Source organism: Drosophila novamexicana, unplaced genomic scaffold, assembly GCF_003285875.2.
Source record: "Drosophila novamexicana strain 15010-1031.04,08,12 unplaced genomic scaffold, DnovRS2.1 tig00000193-arrow-pilon, whole genome shotgun sequence".
Lineage (NCBI taxonomy): Eukaryota > Metazoa > Arthropoda > Insecta > Diptera > Drosophilidae > Drosophila > Drosophila novamexicana.
Genome location: NW_020824787.1, coordinates 7576694 through 7596996, shown reverse-complemented (window position 1 = coordinate 7596996; position 20303 = coordinate 7576694). Strand labels below are relative to the sequence as shown.

General features: G+C 38.6%; 2 protein-coding genes across 2 annotated transcripts in view; both read left to right on the top strand.

The window, feature by feature from the left end:
• Window positions 1-117: 117 nt before the first annotated feature.
• Window positions 118-1496, top strand: LOC115758766. Its single transcript, XM_030699527.1, has 2 exons — window positions 118-1354; window positions 1407-1496. The coding sequence occupies exon 1, from the start codon at window positions 270-272 to the stop codon at window positions 1317-1319; it is 1050 nt and encodes a 349-aa protein (XP_030555387.1). The 5' UTR covers window positions 118-269; the 3' UTR covers window positions 1320-1354; window positions 1407-1496.
• A 4463-nt stretch (window positions 1497-5959) lies between these two features.
• Window positions 5960-20303, top strand: part of LOC115758484 (stathmin) — an 82112-nt gene continuing 67768 nt past the window's right edge. The window contains exon 1 of the mRNA XM_030699161.1: window positions 5960-6002. Coding sequence (XP_030555021.1) covers window positions 5975-6002 — 28 coding nt within the window. The 5' untranslated portion in view covers window positions 5960-5974. The remainder of the gene's footprint in view (window positions 6003-20303) is intronic.

The following is a 20303-nucleotide window of genomic DNA, read 5'->3' as shown; positions in this document are numbered from 1 at the left end:
TATTGTCTTCAATCAAGAACATAATACTGCAATTTTTTTTATTTTTTATATGTTAATAATTTACAATTTACAGTAAATTCAAATTCCGACAAATTGCCATTTCTATGCAGAATTCTGCTTCTTATAGCTTCTGCCAGTCACTGCAAAGCTCTTCCTCTTGCTTGCCAAATGCAGTCACAATAGTGCATAAGCACGCTTTCAAATTGTACATAGAAATAGGATGATAACATATGTTTAGATTAAACTAAGCCAGAAATAGAATTTAAACAATGTCGCAGCATTACTTGGAAGCCAGCAGTATCAAGAAGGAAGTCGACAAATGCGTTTTGGACGCAAAGCCGCCCAAACTGGAACATGCCGAAGGAACACAGACGCCGGCCCAGATGGACTCTAAAGTAGATTTGGCCAAATTGAAGAAACGGGAGAAGCAACAGCAGTCCGGTGCGGCGGCTAAGGCACAGCCAAATCAAAAGCGTACTCAGTCAGCTGAAGTCAAAGCGACAAGGAAAATAACGAAGAAAGCCAGGAAGAAAGCAGAGAAGAAAGCAGAGAAGAGAGCCAAGAGGAAAGCAAAGAGAAAAGCAGAGGCGGATGCAAGGTCACAGCGATCTAACGTTCTGCCGGCGTCAAAGAAGTGCTGCAGTCTAAACAAACTGGCCTTCATAGCGACGAACAGATCGCCTCCACTCACTGCCGAGCACATGGTCCGGCTGCAGCAGGTGATACTGGATTTGACCGTCAGCCACAGAACGCCGAATGTGTTCCCACAATTCGAGGACTGTGCACCGCAGTCCGAGTGGCTGCTGCTCGTCTGCGCCAACCGGAAGACGGCCGACTGGGTGCGTCACAATTTCGCTCGTATACGGCAAGAGAGCGGATTGAACGTAGAGCTGCTGGAGGATAAACAAGTTCCAAGAAATCTGATCGATGGCTACTTTCCAGATAGTGCACAGCTGCCAGACGACAAGGTGCTGGCATTGATAAACGCACAAAATCCCATCAATACCAGACAGTGGAGAATAATACGCAGAGCTGTCAATGGCCATCTCTTGCACCTGTCCATGGCCATAGATGACGATTCCATGCACAAGCTGGGCGCCTGCGGCGGCTACATTTCCTATTGCTTTGGCAGCATATGCCTGAACCTAAACCTCAACAGATCTCCCATGGATCAGGCTTACGATTCAGCCAACTCGACTGATCAGTTTGCCAACGATTGGAGCTCGATTTTGACACAGCTCGAAAATCTTCATGTTCCCATTGGCAACAACTCGGAGTGGCATAATCCATTCAACCAGGCATACAATGCTCACCAGTAGCCCGTCCACAACAGAAAACTTCCTAGGGATGATCTGTGAGTTTTTCAATTTTCCTCAATTCTTGTATCTAATATACCTTAATTCTAGAAATTATGTTACTAATGTATTCGTGTATATAAAACACGAATACTTCTTGGATAACAAGCTCACAATATTATAAGTAAAAACTAACGCTTCTTAAAAATAGGAAATATATACATATATATTATATACGATATATATATATATATATATATATATATATATATAAATAGTGATATAGTTTTGAAATGATTTGAACGAACAGACTTGGAAATTCTGCTCTGTTCTCTTGTTTTTATTATGATTTTTTAATTATTATTTCTTGATATATTGAAATAAATCAACTTTTGCTTGACCTGCTTACAGTATGTCAAGAATGACATATACTTTTTCAACTTTTAGACTAAAAATATGAGCGCCTGCAATTTTTAACCCGCTTTTGGGAATTTATAGTTAGTGGTGCTATTTTTAAAGAAACAGTAACATCAAAATGCAATTTTAACAATAAGAATCAAAAAAAAAACAACACACAAATATTACTCAGTTTGACTAGTCTTAGCCTAAAAAAGAGAAGCGTGCAGAGCGTCTAATGAAGAGAAAGGAGGCTCTAAATCTTCAGATCTAAACCAGAGCTCTTGCCAGGGAACTGAAGGATGAAGTCGATTCGCAATAAGTACCGCTACTTTCTAAAATAAACATGGAAAAACGACTGTACTTCGCATATGTATATGCATATTTCTCATCCAATTGATTTATTACAATAAAGGACCTATTAGAGTATGGCGGAAGCCGTTAACTTCGTAGGAAAATCAGAACATAATACCCACTGTAAAATTTGGAAAATTGTCGGTGATATTTTGAGTAGTCACTTGCGGAACAGTGCTCTTAAATTTGGGCTCATAAGAGATAACAAGCCACATATCAAATTTTAGCAAGACCCTAAGCACAAAGCGAAAATTGTGCGTAAAATGTCACATTTTTGAAAATTGTCTAAATTCGCGCCCAAACATATCGTGTTTTTGCGATGATTAATCGATATTTTTATCGATGTGAAAAATTTGAAAGTATCATAACCATAAAGAGCTGATATATCAACGAAGGCAAGCGGTAACTTTAAATGAAAAATATAAAATGATCATAATTCCACAGTTTTTAGAATTGAAACATGGCGAAATGTCAACGAAATTTTTTGTCGACATATACATTTTCCAAACAAATAAATGTACGTATTATTCTATTATAATTACTATTCATATTTTATTATATAATAACTACTTTGAAATGCATGTTTTGCTTATAATAACTTATCTAAAATATTATAATTAATACAAAATATTTTCAATTCGAATTGTTATCGCGAACAACAGAAAGCTCTCCCTTCCCCCTTTCCCACTCTTCAGCCTTGTTTATCGCAATCGAACTTGCAGCTTACATCGTCTGCTTATTTGTGCTCTCTTTCTTGCTCTCTCTCTCTAACTGTAAATTCGATTCTCTCTAACTCTTTCCGTCTTTTTACCTATCTTTCCCTCTTTCTAAACACTGCGCACTTCCAATGCGAGTCCACTGTGTTATTCTGCGTTGGTGAATATGTTAGTATTTATGAATTTATTGTCATTTTTGTTGTTGTACGATAATCCAAAAGGACTTCAGCGCAGAGTTTTGTGACTTGGGGTCGCGTTTAAAACCCGGATGGACTCGCTGGGTATAAAAAAGTGCTTTGCCTTGAGCCACTGCCAAATAAGGCGCAGCAGCCGCTGATCTCGGGTGGCAATTTTTAATGCCAACAGCGCACATTGTATGTCAATTACGGTTTTTATTGCCTCCCCATTCTTTGTTGTTGCTGTTGTTGTTGTTGCTGCTGCTGCTACTGTAGTTGTTGTTTTTGTTTCATTGTGAGTCAGCCGCGGGCAGCATCTTTGTTTCAATCGGCGCTTTGCTTTCTGCTTTTGTTCAACCGCAAAAGGTAAAACGGCGTCTGAGCGGGGGAAACAAAACAGCGCTTAAGCTTCCCTCTCGCTCGCTCCGGCGGCGCCAATTAATAAATGAAGCAAAAAGTAAAAGAAATGCAAATTCGAATTGAACGCATGTTTTATTTTTATGACCGTCAAGTGAAAATGAAAATTGTCGCGCAATTTGTCTTTGGCGCCCCACTGATAACGTCTGTCTACGCACCTAAACGTGTTTAAGCTACCGCCCAGCCACGCCCTGCTGCGTATGCTCAGTTTCAAGTTTTACAGCAATTCGATCAAATTTCACTTTTATGTGATCTCAATTTGATTTGTTACACATCTTACATGCATTCATACTTGCACGCACACATATGTACATACAAACGAACTCTATATATGCATGCGTGTGTATGTATTAAATTTCAACTGTGTTGACCTCTTGGTCTAATGAGAAAGAAGAAAGGTAAATTAATTGAGTGTTGGGCGGCGTGTAGGTGGAAAATTTCGCTGGCACTTTGTTTAATTTTTGTTTCAGCGTGGGTCTCAGCTTATTAAGTCTTAGTGCTTTTGGGTTCACTGCACTTGCACTGTCAATAAGTACATACATATGTACAGCCATAAACCATAGAAGTAACAGTTATCTTGAGTCAACTATGTGCACTTTGCTATTTCTTGATTTATTGCTTTAAGGTTGACATTGCTGCATTCACAGATAAGCTAGCGAAAAAGTCGCTCAATACTCCTACTCACTCGTACATACATATACATACATATACATATACATATGGTAAGTATGCATGGCTTTTGAGTTTTTTGCTCAATTTCGTAATAAATCTAAGCGGATGAGTTCATGACAACAACAATAAAAGGTACAAAAAAGCCCCAATTGAGCTATGGAATATTTGTCTAAGCTGTCAAAAAGTATGCTCATCAGCTCAACTCTCTTCTCTCCTGGCGTTCGTTTTACCCTAAAGGCGTCATTTACCGGTTTGCCTAACGTCGTTTTTACTTTGAATTGTTATTTGAATTTTAACCGTTTGTGCCGAACAACACAAGTGCCACAATTGTCATCTCACTCGCGCTAATGCATAAGCAGACCAAAGGCGCCTGGAGCAGCTTCCCTTAGCTATAAACAACAACTGAAGAGCACAGCTGCCAATGCCGCACCGTGGGTAAAAGATATATATACTATGCATACTCCCTGTTTCGAAGTTCAATCATGTAAATATTTTAAGCTTGCTTTCAATTTTTATTGCTATGTACTTAATTTACAACACCATATTTCAGAAAAATAATGTAACTAAATTATAAGTGCCGAGCACTATTTATTAAGTTCTACAAATTTAAATACTTAAACTTTCTGACTCAATACCAGCCCCCTGCAGCAGTATTTCATATGAGTGAGTATTTATTTAACATTGCCCACTGTGCCGCTTCTCCTGCGATCGAGTACAAAGCAGCCTGGTGGGCGCCTCAGTCGCTCAGTCGTTAAATTTGCGTCAACACGATCGTTACATAGCGCTGAGCGCCGTGATAAAATCAAGTTCAAAGAGTAAAGAAAAAAAGTGCAGTTCAATAAATTTGTTTGTGTAAAGTATAGTTATAAATAAATTACTAAATTTCGTGTGTTTTATAAACGTTAATTGGATACTTTGTGGAAATTTGTAGTTATTAAAACTGGTAAGTAGATGAGGCGCTACAGCAATTGGAAACTGGAAAGCGTTTTATCCGGTTCGCTGCAGTCCCTTTTTCGCTGTTGGCTGCTACTGCGCAAATGCAATAGCAACAACAATTACAGCTGCAAAACGCCGACGCCAATAACTTTGCAGCTCTTTGAAATTTGCAGTTGTTGTTGCAGTTGCTTTTGCCGTCGCTGTCGCTGTCGTTGCCCTGACAGCAGGCGCTGCTATTCCTTTTCCTTTTTGGCCCACGCTTTGTTGCTTCCAATTTCCAGTGGCCGGCGTTCGCTATTGCAGTTCTTGTTATTGTTGTTGCTCTTCTTATTTTATACAGTAATGAGCGAGTGCTTGTTATAGCTGCTGCTGCTGCTGCTGCTGTTACGGCCTGTCACTGTTCTTATTGGCATTGCTCTTTGTTTGCCGTTGTTTGTTGCTCCTTGCGTTCTGCAAGGGCGTCTTTCTCGAGTGTTTTATGCATTTCGCTTGCAGCTGTGGGCAGTATTATAACGGAGCAGCAGCCTATGTATTTTTGTGCGTGTTCACAAACGATGTGACAAACGAGGGGAGCTTAAAAAGTACCTGACTTGGGGCTTAATTGATTCGATTATGAATAATAATAAGATGATAAGATATAATAAAGATATTTTTTTTATTTACTTATATTTTATTAAATGCATAATAGTTACGTAAATAAGTTACAGCACATGTACTTATAAACGAGTACATTCTTAAGAGGGATGTTTATTAAATATCTGGATGTTTAAATTGTTCCAGAGCTAAATTTCGGTTAAAAGCTTTTCATGCTGATTTATTAATGAGCTGATAAATTTATGTTAAATTCTTAAAACTTCCCCATTTTAGCTGTTTTTATTAGATTTATTTTTTATAATTTTTCCCCTTTTAATACTTATTTTATAATTTGTTTATTTATTATCATTTTTAAATATTCTTTTTCAGTAACAACTTTAATCTTATTTTTCATCTAATCCCAAACGAATCAACTAATATGGAGAACCTAACCGTTAATACCGAAGGTAAGTTCCTTTTTTCTTTACGTTTTCCCACAGTTCTTAAAAGTCTGTACCATATTATAAATTTTCTTTAGGTCGCTTTTATGTTAAATACTTTTTTGTCTACTTTGTTGTGCTTCTTAGTGCTAGCTGAACAACAATTGTTTGTGTCTTCTATGGCAAAACACGTCCTCCGCCCCAAACAAGTTCGCAATTCGATTTTTGTTGTTTTCTGTGCTGCTCTTTTATATTGCGGGCGGAACAAAAGATGCCACGCCTCGTTGCGTTGCAGTGTTGTTGTGATACCCTTCCAGAGAGAGAGAGAGAGAGAGGGGGAGGTAATATTTTGTTATGCGATGTGGAACGTATCTAAAACTATCTACATATCTGTGATAGAGGAACCGATTATAAAGTTTTTCAATGAGAACTCGGGAAATACTTTGTAAATCTGCAATATGACTGGAAGGGTATTTAATCTTTGGCACTTCATAGATAACTGCACTAGGTTGTTGTTGAGTTTGCCGCGGGCTGTGCTGCATTTGCATAGCAATCATAAAAATGCAAGGCAAATAAAATGAAATTCATGCGCTGTGCACTTTTTAGCATTAAGCTGCATTGTGTTGGGTAAAAGTATCTGCTGGATACAAAATGCTAAGCAAAACGATGCCGTCGCAGCCGTTACTGCCGCATGCCGCTTGTTGCAAAGTCGAGTGGCATAGATTACGCGCTATTGTAGCCTAAATACGTTGAATGCGCATCCAACAGATACACTTGCCCATAAAGTTGCAACTGTAGCTAAGCCCCTCTACTTCTACCCCGCTGCCCACCACATTTCCTCCTGGCGCCATTGTGACAATCTTATTGGAAATGACGTGAAGTGTTTAGGACTCTGCCGCCTGCCGCTTGGCTGTTGGCTGTATTATTATCTGTACCGTCGCCCGTTTGACGCTCTTCACTCGCGCACAATAGCTCGCATTAAGATATTGTATAAAAATATGTGCACAGATTTGCCGCAAATTTGAGGACAGTGGCGTTGTCGTTACCGGCAAAGTTTACTTGAAAAAAGTTGCCTTGCAGAGTGCTGTAACATTTAGTTGTTATGTTATGTATTTATAAAATATTAACTGATTTACATAGTGAATAAATGTTAGATGAGTTATCTTAGCCCATTTAGGTACCAAGGCTTTCAATTCCATGAAGCCAACTTGGCAAAGATGTTCACATAGTATCTATAAGATACTTTTGAGAGCAGCAGTTACAATTTTAACAAGATGAACATATTAATATATGTAATTCCTTGCAAGATCCTTGTATATTTCTGATTTAGTATTAATCCGATATTTGAATATTCTTTCTTTAGGATATCTACTTGTGTTTCTTGAATACTGTTACCCTTCGATGTTTATCTATGAGCTACAAATATGATGTCTTATTTTTTATCTCCTACATATTCCACCCCTTCTTAGTCGCCGCCACTGATTTTCGACTCAACCTTCGTCCCCCTTTTGGGCATTCAGTTTTCCTATGCGCTGCCTTTTGTAAATCATGATTTGGCAAATTGTTTGGCATTTATTGTTGCCTGTTGCCTGTTGGCAGCGGTTGTTGCACTCAGTTAATGCACTCAACATGCTCGTTAGCTGCCAGTTTGGGCTAATGGTATGCAAATCTCGTCGACAGTTCCGCTACCGGGTCAAAATACCGAACCGAGCCACCCACACACAACCCCTCAACCAATGTCTGGCAGTCAGTCGCATTTGATTAAACTATTTCCATTGATTGTCAAGTTCGGCAAAAACTAAACTGCCGTAAAAATTGATTGCGTTGGGAGTAACTTTTGCCAGGTTCAAGTTGCCAATGCGAAAGCCAAAAAAAAAAAAAATTTGTTTTGCAATTTATTGTCATGGGTGTGTGTATGTGTGTGTGCGAGTGTATTTCGAGTCGAAAGTTCATGCAGTTTATTTTGGTCAGACAGAAATAAAGACGCGCTCTCTAAGCTCGATTGAGCAATTGCATTGCAACTTTTCAACTCTTCTTGAATTTGATTTGAATTGATTTGCCAACTTCGTTCGGCTTACCAACTGAGACGACGCTAGAAATTTAACCAAAATAGGTCAGCGCGCACAGCCAATGTGTTGCATGCTCGAGGGGGAGGCGTTGTTAGGCTAAATTGAGATGACAACGCATTGATAGGCGAGCAAAATGTATCTATTGTTGGATTAGAGATGCGTTTTCCCTGACGTATCTTTGTTAAAAATACTCCTGAATTGGGCTCAGAAATAGATGTAAATGTGAAGAGTAGGTGCCGCTCCTTCTCTTTAAATCTTGGCAAAATCTTTCACTTGATAGTGAACTTTTAAAAAAATAATTCGAAGCAGAAATGATTACATTAAGATCCGTTCGCTTGCACAACATTTGGTTTTAAAAGTTTATTGGATTATTAAACAAACAAAAAATACCATCTATTTAACACCTTTATAGCATTTTTGCATGGGCCCTTTTTTAAGAGGCTTCAGAGTCACGGAAGTCACTGTTTTCAGTCACAGCATTAGCAGCGTTAGGTCACAGTTTCGGGTTTCGGGTCCATCCTCGAGCTGATTCCTGTCGCAGACTTCATTTAAATTATGCATGAGCGCCCGTAAGTAGGCAACGTTTCTTACGTGCGGCACGTACAACGCTTGAATTTATTATTGTCTGCCAGCCATATGGTAATATATTGTATCTGTATGCGTATATTCAGTGTAAGCCCGTCATTCGGGCGGAATAATGATGGCAGCCACACCACCGGTCGCCGCCGCCTGAGTATCCTGTTGACAAAGTTATCCCATTTTGGGACAGCCCGCGATAATCACGTGTAAATTACTCTGGGACACACACAAACCCTTGAGAGCAAGTAGAGAAAGGAGAGCCAAGGATTTGCCAGCAACACCTCTTAGATTTGCCCCGCTTTTATTTATATTCCGCATTTGACTTTTCAATTTGGCGAGTCTTCGACATTGGGCGTCTATTAAAAAGTCGTTACGTTATGCATGACAAAACGCTGGTCTTTCTGTCTTCATTATTTATGAACCCGAAAACCTGGTAAATAGGCCAAACAGTCGCGAAATATGTCGTGCCAGCTTTGTGCGGAAAGTGTCATAATATGAGGAAAGCAGGTCTTAAAAAGGGGTAAAGGTTGAAAAGAGAAACAAGGGAAAAGGGGATATCTGGTTAACTTTTAGTTAATCTCCTTTTATTCTATTCTTAACATAATGTTCATTCAAGTCAGCTGCAACTATATTGCCGCCGCAATGTTAACCAGTTGCGAATTATTTGCGCCCACACTTTGTGAGAATCGCCTTGGATTCGGCCATACAGCTCGATTCGCTGTTGATGTGTTGCCTCCATTTCGCGAGAACATAAAACGTTGCCTGTTTATGACAGGGTCATGTTTAACATGCACAAACTAGCGATACGAAAAATCAAGAAATTTTCGCACTCCGTAAAATGGATGCTACGAGTTTTATGTATAAATCGCCGACCCCGCCCACTTTAAAGAGCTCAAGAAATGCACGAAGCGCAAGCTGTTAAAATCTAGTTTAAAGCTGTGAAGCATGCAAATCGCATTAGGGAATATGTTTATGTATGTGCATGTTGGGAGGGGCAGCTACACCCCATTATTATTCTCGAGTAGCCAACTATTCGCTGTATATCGTATTTCGTATTTTGTGTTTCCTTCTAGTTGTACTGCAACAGGAACATAAATTGAATTACTTTTTGGGGTAGCACTTGTAAGAATACGAGTTTCGCTCAACGCAACGGCGACAAGTCCAACAAATGTAACAAATATGTGGAAATGTTGCAGATGAGTTTGCCAGACTATCAGAATACCCTGTATTCTATAAACTGAAGTGTTTAAAATGAATAACAATAAAACATATCTCTACATTTGAAACTAGATTATATTAAAAATAAAAGAAATTTAACTTTCCGAGAGATTACGGCTGACTCTTTACTTTATTTTTATATTCTTAATCTTTATAAAGTAATATTATTATAGATGATATTTGAAATTAATATTTCGAAAATGCTAAATAGCTAATTTCAAGTCATTAAAGATAAAAAGCGTATAGTCCCGCATGGCCACTTTGGTTCTCAGCTACAGGGTATAACAGGAACAAGATGCGTAGGACAACTACGCACAAGATCTAGGCAAGTACATGCTTATATATATTATGTGCTTGTATATATGGGTATGTATGTGTATGCCCACAGTTGTATAAATAATTATCTATTCCGGTCATGTCAGGCCAAAGAACGAGAGAGGGAGAGAGAATAAGAGAGTTAGAGAGAGAGAGAGAGAGAGACAGCATAAGAGCAACGCACAAAATGTCAACGTCTCAGTGTCGTCGCAAACATGTCGCCGTCGACTGAGATGGCATGCTACGCTAATGCTAAAGAGAGAGAGAGAGAGAGAGAGCGAGAGAGAAAGAGAAAGATGTGTACAGAGATAGAGAGAGAGAGAGAGACAGTTGCAAAGGATGCACGAACAACTCATTTGCAATGCCTAACGCATCTTTTCAACTGGAACAACAGGGGGGTTCGCAGTGTAGAGCTGTACTGCACTAAGCGAAGGAACTTTGTCTTTGCAGTAGTTTTGCTATTTCTAATTATGTCCTAGCAGCAGCAAGTGACTTTTTGAGGTTAGGTCTGAGTTTGAACTCGGTAACATGGAGAAACTAAATACATGTCAACGCAAGTATTTCAGCTTCATTTGTTGTTTTTAAAGCTGTGCGACACGGAGTGTGCGTGTCCTGATGCTGCTCGTGTCTATTAAAAACCTATACCCCTTGAAAATGTACAAGATGTGTGTAATAGAAGGTGGAAGGAGGCGTATCTCGGGCCAATTTAAGGGCATCCACACATAGTTGGATGGCATATGCGAGGCCACAAAATTGTATGTAGATCGGACTTAAGACAAAGACAAGATCGGAGAAGACAAAACTCAGCAACTGCCTAGCTTGCTTTCGTTTGTTTATAGGGTATTTGCTAGTCTGACCCTCTCTCGACTTGTTTATTTGCAAAGTGTTGTGGCAGCAGCAACTGGTTGTTGCCTGTCACTTTGATGCCGGGGCCAAAGTAAAACTTTGATTACACTCTACCCCAGGAACAGGCATGAGAGACAATCAACAGATTTCTTGCTTATTATGCGCTGCTCCTGTTCCTTTATATCCTCGCACTCAACTCGCCCAGCTCACAATATACACGTATGTGCGTGCGCATGTGTGTGTGTGTGCGTGTGTGGGTGAAAAGTGCCATTAAAGCCAAACTCCCAAGTGTTTTATGTGTCTTGTGCCTTGGTTATATTGTGTATATGTTCAAGTAGATATATGTGCGCATTTATATGCATGTATCTCATTGTATATCTTAACAGCCAACAGCTTATATTTACACTTGTTTGGCTAGCGGGTATTTCAATTTTCTCACAAATTGTGCAACTCTGGATATATATATATCCATAAGTAACAATTGATTTTGGTAATCGGTGTGAAGGAACTCTGTTAGTTTTAAAGACCTAACAAGGAAACTCAGATAATATTCCGATTTTATGCTAAAATCTGTATATATATTATTTGTATATATATTATATAGCTGAATTAATCAAAATTTAAATTTTATCAAAGCAGCTCCTTAATATATATAATATTATCGTAAGGGCATTTGAGCTTCATCAACACGCCGAGAAATCTTCAATCTTATTGTTGATATTATTTTTGTTGCATTGTGTGCTAAATTATAATGATGTTCATTATTAATACAAGATAAACGCTACGTGTCGAGATTCAGCAAAATGCGAATTTTCTCCCTATGAGACTGTGTTTCGTTCCAGGCCCAAAATCTATTTGGGTCAAGTGTGAAAAGTGCCCTGAGCTGCCTTTATGCACTCAGTGATAATGACAAGTAGATTAGCTGAATATTCTTGAAAGGCCACGGGACTATTTATAATGTGTCATTCTTAGGCAGCCTAATACAGAGCACTAAGCCTGACTAAAAACTTGGCAAATTTACTTTCTCTGGGTTAGTTGCTGCTACCTGAACAGCCTTGACCCAGTCCAAGATCAGCGCTCGCCCCTTTGCCTAATGGCCAATTAATGACATTTAAATGCAGCAGCAGAAATGCAAAAAATATAAAAATACAACTTCTACGTAAATGTCCAAACCATAAACACGACAGCAAACGCCAACGCCAAAGAGCTTGGTCAACAGCAATCAACTGCTCATAAAATTGCTCGCAAATGTTGTAAAGTCCAGGGTACAAGCTCCCACTCTTAACAAAAGGAAACAAAAAAAAAAAACAAATATTGCTACAGGTAATTACAAAACCATAACGCGCAAATGTCACCGCAAAATGTGCGGTGAATATTTCAGCCTGGTCAGCAGCACCAACATCATTCTCATCCTCATCATCATTATTATCATCATGCCCAGCACCATCATCATCATCATCATCGTCCTCCTCCTGGGACAAATGGTGCGTTAAACATTGAAGCAAATCGTTTGTCGTATTTGTGTTGCATAATTTTTGTCGCAGTGCGTGTCAGCTTGAATTGTGCGAATTTTGTAAATCGCTTTGTTATACCCTGCAGCCCAGTTGTCTTCAAAATGGGGCTTGATGTGGCTGTCCATGCAATGCGCTTGCATATAAATAAAATACTTAAGCTCAGCTTAAGAAATATCAGATTTACTTTAAGATAATCTCAAAAATCAAATGTTTAACAAAGCAGAACAAATTGTTAACAAACAGAAGAGATTGGAAAAAGTTACATGTGAACCGTTTACAGGGCATCTCCTAGTCGTGCCACGCAACTGGAGCATTCTTACCTGCCGTGTTCGGTTTGGTATTGTGTGCCCGCCGACAATCACGTCCAACATTCAGTTGACATTACCCAGGCGCCGGTCACTATGGGGTTTTGTGGCTTAAAAGCTGCGACTAATGAGGCGCAGGAAATCCTGCACGCGGGGCGAAAGAAGAAGGGAGGTGGAAAAGGGCTGCAGGCAAAAGGAAATCAAATGATGTAGAAATTTCTAAATGTTCTTTAAGTTAAGTGTGAGAGAATCCTAGCTAGATTTAAAATTGATTTTATTTAAAGGCAGCCTAGGCTTACCACAATGCTGGTTCTATTTTTGAATCCCTGCCAGTTTTGTGAATTGTTTTATTTTAAGCTCTTCCACACGCTTCATTTTGTACACTAATTAAGCGCCCAGGACTTGTGGATATTAAGTAAAATATGCTCTTGTTCAAATGTTAGAATCCCATTCCCAAAATCTCTAGCGGCTGGCAAACAAATTGCCAGCAATTCAATTCAAACCCGCCCAAAAAAGGGGTTAGAGAATGAACGCAACAATTGGTTCTCAATTGGTGTGCTATCAATTTATAGAACGAAGCACCCTTTTGTGTGTGCTGTTGACCCAACTGCCTCCAACTGGCTCCACCAGCTCAGCCCGCCGAGCCTGCCGCTGCTATCTGTCAGCTGCCGGTTGCCACTTCAGGCAGCAACAGATCGACCCACTCAGGAGCTGCCCAAGCGCTGCCCCTGCCCCTGCTCCTGCCCCTGGGTCTAGCCCATTCATATTGGTCGTCGTCGTCGTCGTCGTCTGGCATTCCAAACGTTTTTAATTGACAATCAAACTGTGGCAAGTGCGGGGCTTGTTGGGGCAGAATGGTCTTTGGCACAAAATTTGATTAATTCGCTTGATGGCTGCATTTGCTGTCAGCTTATCCCTTTTGACAGTCTGACCGTACGAGATATCCTTCCGTGCCGCCATCCTGCCATCTCTCTGGCTTCTGTTTCTCTGTCTATGTCTGTCCCAGTTGATTGTTTTGGCTCCAACTGGGCAGCTTTTATGACTGAAATCATTTAATAAATGAAGTGTCTTGTGGCTTTCAAATGTGCAAACTGTGCACTTCATTTTGTGGATCATAAATTTAAGCTCTACCTCCCATGACTAATTGGCCCATGGTGGAACTCTTCAAGCTGCTCTTGGCCAACTGTTCAAATTTGTTTAACAAAGCTTAGCAACAATTGGCAAATAATTATCATATTAATTAGGTTTTTAAAAGAGCTCAGAGAATGACTTGAATTGATTAGAGTTGTTTAAGGCTTACAGAAGGCGTCTTCAAAGAATTTTAGAAAATCTGTACAGACTTAGTTCAATGTCTGTTTTACAAAAACTAAATGAATATTGCAAATACAGGCTGCAAATCTTAACAAAAAGAAGTCGATGGCTCTAACCAACTACTTGTCTTCAGGGTTCAGTTTGTAAAACAGGCTTTAAACATACTTGAACTCAGTTCCAATATAGGTTTGTCATATATTTTAAAAATTGTAATGAAACGTTTGAATGTTATATTTACGATGCATATTCTACTGAAAATATATGTCGGGCCGTAGATAAATTTTATTTAGAAATTGCGTGCTAAATTTGAGCTCTATCCAAAATTAGCATCTAATTAATATGGTTAATGGAAATTTAATTGTCAGGACGCAAGTTATTTATGCTTTGGAACTGAATCTTTCTCAAAAGTTTTGAATTTTTAACCAAACTAGTATTATACCCCTTTTTTTGTTGGGGCAATTGAAAATGGATTGGTGCAAATCTCATAATAAAAATTATTTTACAAAGGCATACTTTAGAAAATTTGTTCTGACCTAGCTCTTAAAATCTCTAAGATCCAAGGAGGGTTTCCATAATAGATACTCAGTTACAATGGACATGACAAAATTGTGAAATATATGTGCATAAATTGGCTTAGATATTTAAATATATCAATATCATATATTTAAACTTAGTTTTAAAGAGTATACATATTGGATTAAAAATATAGATTACAATCTTGGATCTTGGGAAAGTACACAGAAAGTATAAATACTGAATTAAAAATATGGATTAGAATCTAAGATTTGTATTTATTATTATTCAATATAAATAGTTTAAGTGTATTTTCCTTACATCTTATTGGATTTTTAGCTATATGTATGTACAAGTGCTATCTGTATTCTTAGCTTTTTTCTCAACTCCTGCTCCATATACATATATGTATATATATATATATCGTTCTATGTGGTTTATTGCGCCTTGAAGTATGCCACGCTTTGTGGCTGCAATCAACAGGCATTTTACTCGCAGTCGCTTTTGTGGCAACCATTTGAGTGCCACATAAAATTGCTGCAATTGCTGCAGTTGCCGCACGACACAAATACGCAGCAAGTGCGCGCGGTTGCACATGCCTCCTCCCCCCTCCCCGCTCGCCCCCTCTTCTTTCCTTCCACTACAATCCCTTCACCAGCAAATTCTATCCTGGTTCTGGTCGCACAAGTCGGCTAAAACGCACACAGTCAGACGTTAGCTAAAAACCAGTTAATAAACATTATTTGCTGTTGTTGCCACACACACACATACACACACACAGCTGCCTGCAGTCGACGGCAGTGAAGGAAAAATCGTTATCATTATTGTATGTGTATATAGCAAAAGTGGAGTGGAGGGGGCTGATGCACAGATGCAGGGAGCTTAGGGGGCAGCAAACTATGTACGAGTACACTTTTTGCGAAAGTTTATTGAACCGGAAGTTGGGCGGCAGTTGCTGCCGCTGCCGATGCCGCTGCCGTGAAATGCGGCAACAAAGCGCGAAATGGTTGCGCCTCGTCGGACTCGTCTGCTCCAAGTCTGCCTTCGCTTTTGTAGCCCGCCAATCTTATTCGCCCGCAAAGTCCAACCATTTGTTTTTTTTTTGTATTTTTCATATATATATATATTTTTTTTATTCTCAAAAACCGCCTCGAGGCGCATTTTTGATTTTCGCTCGCTTCTGTAGCTGATGCAATTGGGGTTTTTTTTCTTTCAGTCGTTCAAATTGTATTACTTATTTATATGCCTCGCGTCTGGAATTGGTATTATTTTACGCTCAGCCGTCTGTCACTTTAATGCCACGTTTATTGTTTCCCTGAGCTACACTGTCTGGCCACGTCTCAGGCCCTCGAGGGCATGTAATTGTTGTTTAAGTGATGCAAATGAGCGTTTCTACAACAAACAGCAATGCGATGAGAGCTGCTTGCAAATGTGAACTGAAGAAGCCAACGTTGAAATACTCTTTGCTGCTTTCATTGATTTTTGCTAAACTGAATTAAAGAGAAGTTGCACTTTATAAGACAAGATCTGATATGAGATACTTTGATATTCGATATAACACACATAGATGTGTTTAGTTTTTATATAGTAATACTTTTATTTAAACGTTGAAGTCATCTTTTAACTCGTTTTGAACAGACTTTTCTTAGCTATTTTAAATAAATATTTTTTTCAAGGAACTTCAATCAATGGGGCTTAAAAAACTGACTCAATAGATGGTAAAACTCAAGTCCTAGCTTGTTTGTAAAAACTCTCGAAAGGGTATATAAAACAGTAGCAGAAAGAACTGCCGCAGGCTCTGTAGAACTGGGAAAACTCCACTTGTCTGTAGCCCAGCTTTTCGTTTGAAGTGAGTAAAAATGTGTTTTCGAAAAATTGTTTGGGCTGCTGCTGTCAGTTTAATGGAGGGAGAAAAGTGCTTGTTGTTGGGAGCGTACCCTTCGCTATGTTATGCGGCTGTTGTCATTGTTAATGGGGTCAAAAATGTATATAGATGTGGCACTGCGTGATTTATGGGAGTTGCACTTGAATTTGTTAAACAATGTTAAATGTTAAAGTTTATTAAAATTGATTGTCATCTGTCTGGCGAGTGTATTAAACATTTAAAAGCCTTCGCTCAAATGCAATTTAGTCCCGTATTGTTTATACAAAAATGAAAATTGCATTCGATTGTTTGGCAAAAAGTTGGTCCGCTGGGACAGCAAAAAGACACGTTCCATGCCAGACCAAAGTTATTAATGCAATTCATTTGTTGACATCTCGTTCACTGCACTACAAAATTGAGTGATACAAAATGCTGAAAATGTGTGTGCGAAAATGAAAAACGTTACGTAAATATTTGTATTGAATATTATAGAAATGTTGGCAACGATTGTGGTTGAAAAAAACCTCCCTTCTATGCGATTCTCATGAAGTTTTATTATAGATTAACTGAGCTAAAATATATTTACAATGTGCTTTCACTATAATAGAGAGACGTGTTAAATCTGAAATTTGTTTCTCCTTCTGTTTTTTCTCTGATTGTTTCTCTTTCCTTTTATTCAGGCTACGAAATATTACCTTATATATTTCTTTTTCCCACTTTATCACTCATTGAAGCCCTCTCAAGTCCACCACATGTTTGTCATTTTACAACACATTTAATCGTTGCAGTGTTGAGTGTTGAGTGTTGCTCAATGCTAAAATTTTTGAACTCTGCTAACAAAAATAGAAACACAAACAGGAGCTTTGCGAATGAGCGCTGCAATTTTACCGATAAAAGGGGAGGTTGAAGTGAAAAGACAAAAACACATGTTCTAGCTACAAAACCAATGCTCAACCATTGAAGTGAGAAGGGGAGGTGGGGTGGGGGAGGGCAAAAAATAGCAAATTTTACGCTGCATTGGCGACAGCAAAGATATGTCGGTGTCGCTGGCGTCCATTGGATCCGGCAGAAGTTCCATGCCCAGCGGGGTCGTTTGCACGCAACCGTTCCAAGAGAAGGGGTTGGGGAGTAGGCTGTACTGGCAGGGAGATGGAGAGAGGGTTGGATGGAGTTGAGTTGTTGGGGGGCAGTCGTGTATGAAATATGCGTGCCCCTTGTCTGCCTCGGCACAAGCAATATTGCACATATCTGTTTAACAGCATGTACGAACATGTCATCTAGTATACATACATATATATATATATAGATATATACATCGCTATTGATAAATTGCACCAAGCTCCCACACACACACAAGCACACAAGCACACTTGAAAAAGCCGCAACAACAACGTCATTAGTGGCCGGGAACCCTGTAATAAAAATCAATTCTTTTAAATTGTCACCCCAATGGGCCACAGTTTCTACGGAACTCGAACTCCAACTCGCTAGCCCAACATTGCACTTGTTCGTTAGGGTATTATGAAAGAGTTTTTTGATATAGTAGAATATATGTAACATATTGATATATATGAAGCTGAATTATTCTGGATGATCAACGTTAAGCCACAGCATATTTTAGGTACAAGATTTCGTAGATCGGATCACTATATCATATAGCTTCAATATTAAGCAGTTCAACTTAGAGTTCTTGTCTGATGACCTGAAGAGCTCTTTAAAAATGGTTTAAATAGCTCGAGCCAGCTACTTAGGTTAATAAATGGAATTTTCTCAAAAAAAGTGTTAAATAACATTATTTATTAATATTTTGCTTTATCAAGATTAAGAAAATGTGTACTTTATTTCTTAAAAATTAATGACCTAGGATAACAATGTCCCTAAAAATATAAACTTCAATTGGAAAATCATCTCTCAAATTAAGTTGAACAAAAAAACGTTTGCACTCTGAGTCTGGGAAGTTCCAATATGAACCATTCTGGAATAATTGCTTTGTCAGGAATCAGTTAGTATCTAATCTGTAGGTATCTAGTCTGTAAGTGTATTTTGTAGTTCATAGTTAACTGTATTTTCTTGCTCTTCATTTTTTTATGCCAAAACATATGGTCGTCGGTTGTTGTTTCTTGGTTCTCGGTTCTCGGTTACCCTAGTCCCTGGGCACCCATTGCATGCACATGATAATTATGGGTGTCGCATATTCATATGTAAGCAGCGATTGTGTGTGTGAGTGCGTGAGTGTGTGTGCGTGTATTTTAAGTTCAACTTCCAACCGAGTGCAAGACTTGAACTCCAGTTTTTGGTATGCATTGTCGGCCCCCCCTCATGGGAAATAATTTGTTGTGGCAATTTTTATGCGCCATAAAAGTGTCATTTGTTTTCGGTCTGGGCTATTAGTTTTATAGCATTTACATACAATTTCAAAGTTTTATATAAAGTGCTCTCTAATAGAAAAGCAAATAGCCCTGTGTGTGAATATGTTGAATTCAAGGAGTTTCGAGTTGAAGTTATTAAATTTGGTATGCTGGCTCTGCAAGTTCTTTGAAAGTTTGTCTTTTAACATTGCTTACTTGAATAAAATAATAAAATTACGCATTTTTTTGTTCTCATATTGAGTATTTTTAGAAAGCTTGGGATTTTTCTTTTACTGTCAAATGTCTCAAAAATAATTTGCAATTTTAGCAAAATATTTAAATAAGCAAACAAATTTAATAATTCCATTTTTCATACTAGAAAAATACAATGAAATTTTGGAACCTGTTAAATTTGACAACCACTTTTGTAAATTTAACTTTCTTAAATTTGTTATTGATTGTATTACTTTTGAAAATTTGCCTGACAGTTTATCTAGCTGTTATATTTTTAAAGGAAAGACGCGATTACTACTGCTCGTATTACTGTTAAAATATATCAGACGGGTTATATATTTAACAAAAAGTCAATTTTTAAGTGTGCATATGTTTCTGTTTAAGTTGACAGTCAATTTTGAGCCTTTTGAAACTGCCTTAGATTTTTTCCAGAGCATGTTATTGCTCTAATTGCTGTGAAAATATGCCAGGCAGTTTATCTACTTGTTGCATATTTAACATTAGGAATAAGCCTTATCCACTTGTTAAGTTGCTGGCTTGTCGTCAGGTGTTGCCATACCTACTTAAAATGTTATTTTTTTAAACAAATTTTGAGAACATATCCTTATTTCATTAATAATTTCAGCTTACATTAACCTTGACTTTGACATTAGCTTTTCTTCTGGTATTTGTTTTCCATTGATAGACTACAAAAATTACTTCACCATCAAATATAAATTGCTCGAGTCTATTTATATCGCCAAAAAAACAGCTACTTTTCCAACAAACTCGTATCGTTCCTAATTGCAACCTGTGTCCTTTAAACGACATGAGTTTCTGTTGCTGCCCAGCCCTCCAGCAGGAGCTCTGACAGGACGTGTCGGTGTCGGCCGTGCTTAATGCAGCCATAAAAATGCGTATAAAATCAAACTGGCAGCATCGCCTAACGATGCCATCGTTTGTCCAGGGCCATGTTCACGGGCTGCCCCCCAGAAACACCTTTATATACATTTTTATTACCCGGACGTCAGACGATGTCTAGACGAGCACTGGACGAGCTTCGGGCTGGGCTGCTGTGTGCACTCGTCCAAACTTAGCAGGTTTTTTTTTTTTTGTTTGTTTGTCAAGGAACCGAAATGTGACTTGCTGTAATCTTATGCGCATGTTTGAGGGCTGCTCCAATGACATTTTACGAGCGTTTTCGTAAACCCTTTATGTAAATTAAAACAAAAT

What these genes read in the sequence shown, in the direction of transcription:
- LOC115758766 (XM_030699527.1), top strand. Translation starts at nt 270, where the DNA reads ATGTCGCAGCATTACTTGGAAGCCAGCAGTATCAAGAAGGAAGTCGAC.